The sequence below is a fragment of the Mycteria americana genome, chromosome 6 (genome assembly GCF_035582795.1).
Source record: "Mycteria americana isolate JAX WOST 10 ecotype Jacksonville Zoo and Gardens chromosome 6, USCA_MyAme_1.0, whole genome shotgun sequence".
NCBI classification, from domain to species: domain Eukaryota; kingdom Metazoa; phylum Chordata; class Aves; order Ciconiiformes; family Ciconiidae; genus Mycteria; species Mycteria americana.
Genome location: NC_134370.1, coordinates 28,954,152 through 28,965,975, shown reverse-complemented (window position 1 = coordinate 28,965,975; position 11,824 = coordinate 28,954,152). Strand labels below are relative to the sequence as shown.

The following is an 11,824-nucleotide window of genomic DNA, read 5'->3' as shown; positions in this document are numbered from 1 at the left end:
AGTAAATACAGTTTTCAATATTCAGCATGCAAAATCCTCCTTTCTTCTATCAACAGGAGCATTTTACAGGCAGCAGAAGAGTAGTCCAATATTGAACACACTTGGTTCCTGCCCCACCTCTTCCTCAGCGTCACCTACTCACATGACAGCAGAGATGCTTTTGGCATGCAAGTCCAGAAGAAGCTACTAATGCGATTGCTGTGAAAGTACCTCCTACATGTTGAGTAAGCATGTAATTTATGTTCTGGCATTCTCCACCTGGTAGCAAGGAGTGAAAGTTTACAGAAACGTCACAAGAGAGTGCTCTGCATGGATTTTTCCTATTTGTGAAATATACGCTAGGTAGGTCTGCTAAACGCAACTTGTAACAAAATAAAGAAAACCAGTAACTTACAGAAAAGCTCTACCCTGAGCAGTACATAGCTCTGTGATGGGAGAATGATTTACTTTTTCTTGGACTTGCTCACAAGAAGTATTCAGACTGTATTCCACTTCAGTGTTTGAAACGTGGGTTTGCTAATAAGGGAAGCATGTTCCCTAGACCATATGGAGGGCTTGTAATGCCTGGTATTATTACAGCAGCCAGGAGTGACAGCTTAACAGCCCTTGGTGCAGCTTTGTGAGCCTTGACAGAATAGGATGTATACAGAGCAAGAAGGAGAAGCGGCTGTATGCACTGCAGAGACCAGGCTTACTTAAGAGAATCTGAAAGTGACCCTCCAATTATTTACCTCAGACCCCTATTAGATAAGAGAGTGCTGGTTACCATGCATTGAGATCAGCAGGGAGGATACCATGGGAAGACCCGGTGGTGCCTGCTAGGTGGCCACTGACTCCAGGGAGGAACCAAAAGCCCTCATCCTTGTTGGTTTAGTGGGGCATACTATTTCAGATGCCCTTTTTCCTCTTTAACTCACTCTTTCTTTATGAAGCAAGGCTTCATACACTTCTGAACACCAGTTTCTTGTCTTCTTCATGGGTAAAATTACTCTTCTTGTTCTGTCTGTGCCTAGGAACAAGTCTCACTTCTCTTTAAGTAGGTCTTAGGAGAGAGAAGGTGTACATAAATAAATAAGTCTTAATGCAGTTTTTAAAAAGTTTACTAAGAGAGTCATATATACAATCATAAATACAATCATCCCCTTGTAGTTAGCTCTCAGATGCAACTTTCTGTGTTCAAAGTGCCTTGCAGCTATTGTCCGAAGCTATGGTTCCTCCCTAATACATGAGTGTGTTCTAATTCTTCAGGTCAAGGCAGAGAAGTGAAATGACTTCTTCACAGCAACAGCTAAAAATTACTGACAAAAGTCAGGACTAGTTTTCTGAACTTCTTGTATACACATCTCAAGAGACAGCTTCGCAGATATATCAACTTTATTAATAAAATAATGGTCTGTGTTTTATTTTTATTATGTTTCTTTTGTTCTATAAACAAAGTAATTAAGTTAATAGCATATGTATTAAAATCTAGGCATACTTAAAACATTCCAGAGACATTTTAAACACAAAGATTTGCATGTATAGTTTTCAGCATCCTAGGCCCAATATTGCTTTAATACACAACCATAGCAGCTCTCCAGAGATACATATGAAGAACACTTCCATGATTACAGTGGTCTTCCAGACAGCCATGGATCTTGAGAGGCCTAAAAATAGGCTCAATGTGCAAATGCAAAGATGGAACACAATTTTTTTTTTTTTCTGTGAGTGCAGTTCTACAAGTTCATTATCACCCAGGTAGAAAACCTTCATTTGGCAAATAGAAAACTACAATTTAAAAAAAAAAAAAATATAATTTGAAAAAAATTATACAAAAGGAAATCACAAAATACTGCCTTTTAAAAGGCTACACATGTGGTCATTTTTAAATGAAAACACTATACATTAAGTATCTAGGAAACAACCAGCAGTGTTCTTTATCAGGAGCACACCTAAAAACGCAAACACACCCAGTGAGCCATCCCCTGCCACCACCAAGGCTGCTTTTCCCATGCTTGTACCCCTTTCATGTTAAGGCTTTCTCCACTAAAAGCTATAAATAAGTCTGTCTTCTACAGATTTCTTAAGTTAAAGTAAGTGAATTCTGACCAGAATAGAAACAAAACTCAGTGCAGTAAGGCCACAAAACCAATGCCATAGTCCCAAACCTCCTGGCAGAATTAATCCAGCACAGTCTGAACACAGAAAGAGTAGATCTTCAGTACTGACGTATTTGTGAAGAAGATCATTCTACGTGCAAGTTAACGTGAGGCTGCTGACAACCAAACACATGCAGGAATACTGCAAGCAGCTTGATGACAGTTCCCATAGGATGGGGCGAGGAGGCAGCACACGTTCAGCAGGTTATTCTCCTGTAGCCCTCGCTAACTTTGCTTATCTTCCTTCCCCTTCCAGACAGCACACAAAACTCAGAGCAAGCACTCCCCACCTAGACCTGCAAAACCTCTAGCCACTTGGGACAACACGGCCAATCAAACAAAAAAAGGCATTAATTTTTCATTGGGCAAGCAAGCAGACCCACTGTCAGTTTCATGTGTGACCCAAATGACAGGTTAAGCTCTGGCCACCAAAAGCAAAAAGGTCATTTTTTGGCCCACCTTGCTCCCCATTTTGCTCAAACAGCGAATCTAACCCAGTTCCCAAAATTTCATTTCTCATGCCCAGCCAATGAGGGTCATAGTCATTTACTGTCTCCAGCAGCTGCTGCCCACGGGATGGGGCTGGAGCCCCAAGTGTCCCTTGATACCCCACTTCATGTTTTGGAAGTACCAAAGGAGGACTAGCGTGAGTAGCCGCAACCGGAGGAGGACTGTGCCTCATCTGCTCGACCTCAAGCTTGGATTCCCCTTCACCGTAAGTGAAAGCAGAGCCCTTCCCACAGGGAGAAGTGTTTGACTTGATATACAAATAGTTCTCATCGCCCAGGCCCTGGTTAGCATTTAAGTAGTTTAAGACAGGCCTTCTATACATGTTCTCTTTAGCTGCCAGGTATTGGTGATCTTCTATACAAGACTGGAAAATGGCTGCATCTGAGTAGTAGCTTTCAGGGAAAGACTTTTTCAGGTATGGATATTCCTGTGTCTGCTGCACAGGGAGTGAGAGCTGGGGGGGACTCCCCACGCTTCCCACACCGAGTGGGACCGCTTTTCCCATACAGTCCAAACTGAAGTGAGCTGGGGTCTGACCTGGGGCTCCAAAAGTGTTATCCAAGCTCCTGAAATAAGTATCGAGCCTTGCGTATGGCTGCCCCGAGTAGGGCAACGGCTGCCCAGAGAAACTCTGGTTTCCTCCTGGTAGGCCGGGCTGCGGATGGAGAAGGCTCCGGCCTGGCCCAAGACCCTGCGTCGTCTGGGACCTCTCTTGGCAGCCGCCGCCGCAGCGGGTCGGCTTTTGCTTGCCACAGGCCAGCTTGGGGTAGGCGGCGGCTTCGCTCTTCTTGTGGTTGAGCTGCCGGGCTCTCCGGTTCTGAAACCACACCTGCGAGGCCAGCAGAGACTTGAGCGCCCGCCCCCGCCTCGGCCCCGCCGCGGCCCGGCCGGGGGAAGCCGCCTCACCGCCCCCCGCCCCTCTCACCTGGATCCTGGATTCGGGGATGTCGGTGAGGCCGGAGAGCTGCTCCCGCAGGGCGATGCCGGGGTAGGGCTCCTTCTCGAAGGCGCGGACCAGCAGCTCCAGCTGGGCCTTGCTGAAGGTGGTCCGCTTCCGCCGGCCGCCCTCCCGCCCCGCGCTGGGGGCGGCGGGGCGCGCCCGGGCCTCGCCTGCGGGGGGAGGGCAGGGGTGGTCAGGGGGCGCCGAGCCGAGCCGAGCCGGGCCGGGCCGGGCCGGGCCGAGCCGCGCTCCCCCTGCCCCGCCGCCACCACCAACCCTACCACCAACCCGCCCTGGCCTCCCCGGCCCCGGCCGCACCGCGGAGGGGGCTTACCGGTGGAGCCGGGTGGGAGGCTGGCGAGCTCCATGCGGGCCGAGGTCTGCAGGCGGTGGGGCGGCGCAGGCCGCTCCCTGCCTTATGAGCCCTCCGCCCTGGCCGTTAACGACCCCCACCCGCCCGGGCCGGTCCCGCCAATGGGGCCGGGGCCGCCGGGCCTCCGAGGGTGAGTCAGAGCTGTCTCCCGCACCTCCATTGTCATCCCATCACCAAAATACACATAATGAGGTCTCGCCCCATCAAGGAGCCAGAGCGTCTCCCAGCGAAGACCCCGCTGCCGCCACAAACCCATCCACCTTTCTTTAATTCAAATGGCGAGTGGATAATTTAATGACGTTATCTTTCACCTTCGGTTCGGCCCTCTGAGAAGGCTCCCCTTCTCTCCACACCACAGGCCTGGGGCTGTGATGGAAAGCCAGGGCTCCCCCGGATGCGGGGAGGCCTCCACACCACCCTTCTCCCAAAGGGAAACCATCTCAGCACCCGGGTGACAAGTCCTTGTCTTCCCTGCTCCTGTTCCCACCCATGCGACATTTCTCAGCGACTCAACTGCAGTAAATAAAACGCTGGTGGCTTTACTAGACATTGCATCAAAACCCACCATTCACAGTCAAGGACAAAGCCTCCCCAGCACGCTCTGCAGTCACCTGGGGGAGTAGGAGCAGTCTCCCTCCCAAGTGTGTGCTGAAGAGCTCAGCACAACCTTTTCCTTTCCTAGGGCTGCTTTTTTTTTCCTCCAGACAGCTCTACTCATCCAAGTCATGTACAGAACAAGCAAGGTCTGTGCTTTCAGCCCAAGGTGAAATCATGACCAACGTATTAATCCAAAAGAGAGGGCAGAAATATTATTTAAGAGAGACAAGAGTGACATAAGGACTTACAGGGAGCAATAGTTGCAATGCCGAAAAGGATTAGATGTTAGAACAGGATTAGAACAGCAGCAAATCAATTAGTTAATGTAATAATTTGTCAAATGAGGCCATTAATGGCTATCACTGAAGGTGTTCAAGAACAACAGCATCATTACTTCATGTGTTTTTCGTCTCACCATGTCCCCATTCATTTTTCAGCCTTGGGACCTGCTCCAGCTTGTTCTGAAGCTAAAGGGTACAGGGACAAAGTCTGCAAGCTGTTACATACTAGTTGCATTCTGCAGGGACCAGTGCATCTGCCATTCGAGCAGCCACTTTTGGGTTGAGCTGGACAAGGGTTAACATGACACACACCACCACAGTGGTTCACAACAAAAATGAATGCCCTCCCACACAGGGGCCACAGTCAGCCCTTGTGAGTCTAGTACTCCAGAGACTGGATTCCTTTGGCAGCTCTGTCTGTAAGGCAACATAAATGCCCTCAGAAACCACTTTACCTAAATAATGTTTTCAAGCAGAAGCATATATGAAGGCAGTGAGAATTTCAGAGGGATGACTGCAGCGTGTAGTCCAAAACATCTGGCAACAGCTTGAAGTGTCTTTTCAGTACTCCTCCCCTTTATTCTACCGTATCATTCCCATAAGCCTGGACTGTCATAGCACAGATACCTCCCACAAGATTCCTTTTCCCCCCCAGAGCTCCAGGATAGTTTGGAGTTTTTCCTTTCCATGTAAACAATAAATTTGTATTTAAGAAAGAATTTGCATGTGGGAGAAGGGAAGAAAGCAGCCAGGTGGCAAGTGGTTCAGCAGCTCTAGGTACAGTCAAGGTGTGCTGCTAGTCCTTCAGTTTTAGTTCACTTTCAATACTCAGATACATATGTAGGGAGGGGTGGATAAACACTCAGACACAATAAGCAGACATATAAAGCTTGGCAGCATAGTTTTATTGACAGTCTTCTCTACAGCAAATCCAGCTTCAGTTACTCCTTGTTCTATTCTAAGCATGCAAGGTGCAATTCTACCTGCCCTGAAGCCCCCATATGGCTTCTCACACAGCCCTGCACATGTCACCTCCAGTGCACACTTGACTAGAAAATGAGCCAACTCACAGAGCTACTCCTTCCAAAAACTGATCACCTTTTTTCTGGCCAGGTTAGTTTTTGGCGAGCTTAGTTCAAGCACCAGTGTGGGATGGGGATGCACAGGAGCAGAGGGTAAAAGAGAGTTGGGGAGCTCCGATTTAAACTGGCACAAGAAAGTATGGAATTGCATATGACCTTTCCATCTCTCTGCAATTCCAGTACAACTGTCCGTGGGGTGCGTAATAAACTGGACCAAGGATACCAAGGGTACAAAGAGAACTTAATCATTCTATCTGGCCATGGAGAAGGCTAGAACAAATGCCATTATTTTTCTTTCTGGATTTCCAATTTTCATGGCAGAAAACATAATCTCATAGGAATAACTACAACACAAAGTTTACCCTGCAGGCAGCCTGCAATATTGATCTCAAAAGGGGAGGGAACCCCCTCCAACACACACATATACACCTTATAGCCACAGCCAGTGCAGAAGAGATAAGGAGGAGTCAGCAGAGGCTTGCACCGACTTGCACTACTTGCTAATAGTGACTGTCCATCACTACTAGCTAGGTCAAATAGACCAGGCTTTTGTTAACATCCTCTGGCTATGGAGAGAGCAGTTCACACTTCCCGGAGTTATTGTTTCAGGCACTCTGCCAGGCAGCCTCTTTACACCCTTCATTTTCAGAGATTTTCTTTGCAATGCTAATTGATAGAGACTTAGATTGCGAGTTTTGTTTTTAAGTAAGATTCCAGGAAAGAAGATGGCAATCTTTGCCTCCCCCTCCTCTTCCCCCTCTTCTGCTGAGATGTATGGACTTTGCCTAACGTAAGAGCTAATTTCTGCTACAGCTACAGTTTGACCGTACCCTAATCCAGGCAACAACGCTGACCAGCCTTTGCTGCTCATGTTCCCTTGGCATCACCACGCAGCTGCATGTCAGACATAATCAAAACAACTGTTTGTGAGCTCCCCCATCTCTTCTCTAAACTGTATCAGGAAAATAGTATTCACCACCACCACCTGTATTTTTGATTCATTTCACAAACAGGAGAAGGGGAAGAGTGTGGGGAAAGAAGCAGGAATACCCAAAGCAGCATGGTTAACAAAACCAGCATCTCTGGTTCATGGATTGTCTTCAGGCTCCCACTAAAATCCATGGAATTTTGCTATAGATTTCAGTAGAGTCCAAATGTGGAAACCCACTGTGTCCGCTGCCCATGTGTTCCTTTATGCCAGAGTCATGGTATAAGTGCATCTACAGAGGAATCCAAATCACACGTGGAATATGCTGAAAATACATAAAAAATGAAGGATACGTATGTAAAGGATATTTAGGAGAGACAATACAGTTGTTACACAAGGACTAGCCACAGTGCTCTTTAAAATGGCTCTTAAAAAAGGTTTGCATCTATCCTAGTCCAGATCAGGGCATCGGGAGCTCCTGTCCTCTCTCCCTCCAGAGCAGCCCTAGTGTTAGGAGATGCAAAGGTGACCCCAAAATCATGCTAGCATGAATGGGATGCCGAATTACCCAGTGCAGCATGGGCTCCATCACCAGGCGCCTGCCTGGGGAGCCTTAGGACAAGCACAGCCCTCTAGAAATCCCTACATCAAACATTTTCTAGGGCAGTACAATGCTATTGATGTTTAAGCAGAACTTTCATCCTGAAGGAGGCAAGATCAATTTCACTAGTTGATCTTCAGACATTAACACCTCATAAAAAGGATGCTCATGCCCTGCTTATCTGGAGTGCATCTTTAATTATCTTTTGGTACACCTTTTGCAGCCCATTACTTACGAGTCAACACTGCTTTAATTATGGGCTTGGCAGTAAAAGGCAGCTCTTACATCACTGAAATAAAAATGCTACAAAGCAACCCCGGAGAATTGCAAAGAGATTTCACGTTCAAATGGAAAACTGTGGAATTCAGCAAAACAACATGGATTCTCTTCCACAAAGATTTCTCCCTATGGGCAGCACTGTCATAGCCAGATGCACCCAGGAACCCTCCAAAGAACATGGGCAGCCAAATGACAGTTGTGCTCTCACCTGCTCTTCAGGGAAAGGAGCATTTACAGCAGCCTGTCTTGTTTTGAAAATAATTCAGTGGCCAGACATGCATGCTCCCAGGATGTGTCAGGGCAAGCAGGATGGAGACATATTTTGCACCTTGAGCAAAAAGAGAGCAAAACTTATGATAATCTTTGCTTTCTAAGAGCATTCATTCCACAGTCCAGAACTGGCTCTTGGGAGAGCTCTCTCACCAGCACCACTGAGCCTTCCCTTACAGTAAACACCTTTATTATGCCCAAGTGTTGCTCTAACCTTTTTTCCTACCTGAAGGGAATGTTGTTTCTAACACTTGAAGGTGGAGGAAAACAATATTGCTGAAAACAACACAAACCGTTAAGTCTTGCTCTGACTCAGTTCCCATTAAAACAATAGATTTCAAGGTGAAAAAGGCATTAGACCAGTTTCACATAACCTTTGAATAATCTCACACTTAAGTTTTTCTTATATTTAACGCTTAAAATAATTCATGGCACTGATTGTAAGTATCTGAAATTTGGGGCAAGTGTACCAAAAGGGCCATACTTACCAAGACCAAATGTCTGTCTAGCCTGATACTTAACTCTTCAGCAATGGCTAAAAATGGATACCTGTAACTATAACTAATCTATAACTAGCTCAGCCAGCAACATACTGGTACTTTTACCTAGTAATGATGATGACAACCTCTGTTATTTTCAGCCCAGACACTTCCTGAGGTGGATGAGAGTTTCTAAGTATACAGAAAACACAATATGCTTCTATTTTGTGAATTTATCCAGTCGTTTTTTGAACCTATGTAAAATTTTAGCTCCCAAAGCATCCTCTGGCTAGGACTTCCACAGCTCAACTATGTGTTATATGTAATAACACTTATTTATATTTGTTCTTAACATGTTGCCTGCTAGAATCATTTCATTCTTGCTGCCTCCCATGGAAGAATGTGGAATGACCTCCACTGGTTCCAGCAGTTCACACTGCCCATTTTTTCATCAAACCCCATCACTTTCCCCCTTCAGCCACTTATTTTCCAGACTGAAAAAACCCTGTCTTACTCACCGTAGCTGATCCACGATTACTCCCCTTGTGGTAACTGCTCCATGCCTTTGATCATTCATGTTGCCCTTTTCAGAACTCTTTCCAGTTCTACTGTATTCTTCCTGAGATAGGAAGACTAGATTGATTCTCAGTATTTAAGATGTAGATGAATCATGGTGTTTTAGGTATGATGATGATGATAATGATTTCTTCTCCATTGCTTTCCTAATAACTCCTAATGTTTGTTTTGCTTTTTTGACCATCTCACGGAACTATCTATCAAACTCCAGGATCTCATTTCTGAGTTGTAATGGTCATCTATTGTCTGAACCTGAGAATGGTTTCTTACTTGTACCGTCATTATGCTGCATACTGGTGAGTTTTTGAGTCCTGTGACAATCTTGAAAGAAATTGCCATCCCTTTCAAAGAGAAGACTGCCTTAACTTTTAAAGGAAATAAGACCCCAGGTAAAACTGAAACGAAAAGATTTGCAAACATTTTGTCTTTTATTAAATGGTAGCCCGGTGGTGCCCAACACCATTTTTCTTGTGGGCAGTAGAATAAAAGTCTTGGGAGATGGATGTAGGATAGCACAGACTTGCTGGGAAAGTAGTGATTAGTGCTCCCATTCTCACACAATACAATGTCTCCTGCTCTGGTGGAGGGAAATCTCTCTTCTGTGGGACAGATCCACCTCACCCAGCCACACAGGACAGTGTCTAAGGTTTGGACAGGCTGAGTCTGAGCCTGTAAAGAGTTTGGATGACCTCAAGGAAGGGCAAATCAGCAGAGCAGAGTCCGCACCAGTGCAGGAATGGCCTGGAGTAGGATTTCTGCTTGTAATAAGCCTAACGCATAGATCATCAGTATTCTTGTACCCCTTTGAATGCTGAGTAGAAAAGCCACACAGGAGCCCATGTGGTAGCAAACCTGTGTTCACTAAAATCCTGCCTTAAAAAACATCAAAAAATTGTGTCTAAAATATCCTCCTGAAATCCAGCCTGGGCCCCTGGAGGATTACTGAGTGCGGTTCAGTCTGGCAAGCCCTCACTTGTTCCAGCACCACTGAGATAAATACCATTTCATTTAAATGCAGCAGTACTTCATGCCCAGTACAGTCAGGTTCACAGTATGCATTCCTTTATGGTAATCCTTTCCCTCGTATTGCCTGCCGTCTCCTTCCTTGTCTCCTTTCCTTTGTAGGAGACTGACTGTCATCATCCTCACCCGTGCTGTTTGTGTAACTGGCAGATGCCCTATGACTGATCAGCTCCAGAAACACTTGTGGACTCTTAGCACCTGAGAGGATCAGACCTCTGAACTGCAGATGTTTTAGGACAAGGACTATATCTTTTTCTTGTGCTGGCAGAATACAAACACACCCACGTGATACTATAGAAATACTACAAATCGCAACATCATAGTCTGCCGAACTTGATTACGATAACTAGTCGCCTAAAGATGAGTGAATTTGGCCTTAAGGCTAGTCTGCTGGGACTGGAGACAAGTTGTCTGGAGTCTTCTTCTCCTCCCTGTTCAAAGAACTATCGCTCTAACCTCCCTTGTCAGTCCTATTCCTTCTCATCTCCCAAATAACATCCCCACCCATGTGGTTGTACTGAAATGTGCTTCCCACCCATCTCACCCATCTGCTAGTGACCCCATTTCTTTGCTAGATCTGCGCTGGCTTTTTGTACTGCAGTTAGCTTTTCCATCACAATATTCCTATTCCAGACACGTAGGGAAAAAAAAAATACTCAGAGCTAGAAAACTGTGTCAGTTGACATGACTTGTTCATTAACTGAGAAACACGATAAAGATACATTAGCTGGTCCCAGCAGACACTCAAAAACAGTGAACTAATTGGAAAGCTTTCCTTTTTCCCAACACCCCACTCCTGTGTTTACTACCATGCATGTGAAGAACTTGGCAACCTAAGGCAGTGTCTTTCAAAATAGGAAGCAGAAATAGAGTTAGGAATTCCTTCAGAGAGAAACAAGAAGTTATATCAGATACCAAATACTATGTATTAAAATACACACATGCTATCATCAAGTGGTTAAGGGACAGAACAAGGCACCAAAATGCTGATGGTTTGCTGGAGACTTACTCCTTCGGCCTGTTTTAAGCACTCAGTCTCTAATGCTGTAGGATGCTGGTATGCAGAGTCACGGACCTTTATCTGTATGTAATACAGTTTTGAATAGTCTAAACTACTCAGGCTTTTCCAACATGACCAATATGAACAAGGCTGTCTGGTCACATGTAATTTATCCTTGCAAGGTACATTCAGCATTATTAAATAGCCTCCCCAAATGACATAAAATATTTTTTTGCCCACATACCTTTAAAAAAAATCCTGTCAAATACCTTTAGCATATATCCAATTTAAAAAATTCCACCAAATACTTGTAGCATAAATCCAACCTTTATAAACTGAGATTTCAAATGGATGTTACTTGTTACTCTTTAATTTTTTAAAGCTACCTCACACAATAAAAGAAAGCCATCAGAGATGTTCACAAAATATTTTTAGTAGGACTAAAGTTACTGCCTTCCAGCAGACATCAGTAAAAACAAATACAGAACTGTAAAATGCACAACTGTGGTCAAAACTGAAGCTCTCTGTGCAACCTGGACTTCAACCTGGTGAGCTCTGGCTGTTTATTTAGAAGGGCTTATTAATGCAATGTTGGCTGAAGCGCATCATGATAAAAAAGTCTTTCACCTTTCTGTTCCTTTTTAATAACAGAAAAAACCCCACAGTGATAGCGTTAGGATGAGCATATAGAATTCAGACATAAATTCATCTCTAAAATGCACAAACTAAATTTGTAGTAAAATCAAC

The 11,824-nt window shown here is 45.2% G+C and overlaps 1 protein-coding gene across 1 annotated transcript; it reads right to left on the bottom strand.

Moving 5' to 3' along the window:
• Positions 1-2,507: 2,507 nt before the first annotated feature.
• LOC142411937 (uncharacterized) lies at positions 2,508-3,956 on the bottom strand. Its single transcript, XM_075506601.1, has 3 exons — positions 3,923-3,956; positions 3,574-3,758; positions 2,508-3,477 (listed from the first exon to the last, which is right to left on the bottom strand). The coding sequence occupies exons 1-3, from the start codon at positions 3,954-3,956 to the stop codon at positions 2,530-2,532; spliced, it is 1,167 nt and encodes a 388-aa protein (XP_075362716.1). The 3' UTR covers positions 2,508-2,529.
• Positions 3,957-11,824: the final 7,868 nt, after the last annotated feature.

What these genes read in the sequence shown, in the direction of transcription:
- LOC142411937 (XM_075506601.1), bottom strand. Translation starts at nt 3,956, where the DNA reads ATGGAGCTCGCCAGCCTCCCACCCGGCTCCACCG. An exon ending in CCTCCCACCCGGCTCCACCG is followed by an intron (nt 3,759 to 3,922) that starts GTAAGCCCCCTC and finishes CTCCCCCCGCAG; the next exon opens with GCGAGGCCCGGGCGCGCCCC. An exon ending in TCCCCGAATCCAGGATCCAG is followed by an intron (nt 3,478 to 3,573) that starts GTGAGAGGGGCG and finishes CTGGCCTCGCAG; the next exon opens with GTGTGGTTTCAGAACCGGAG.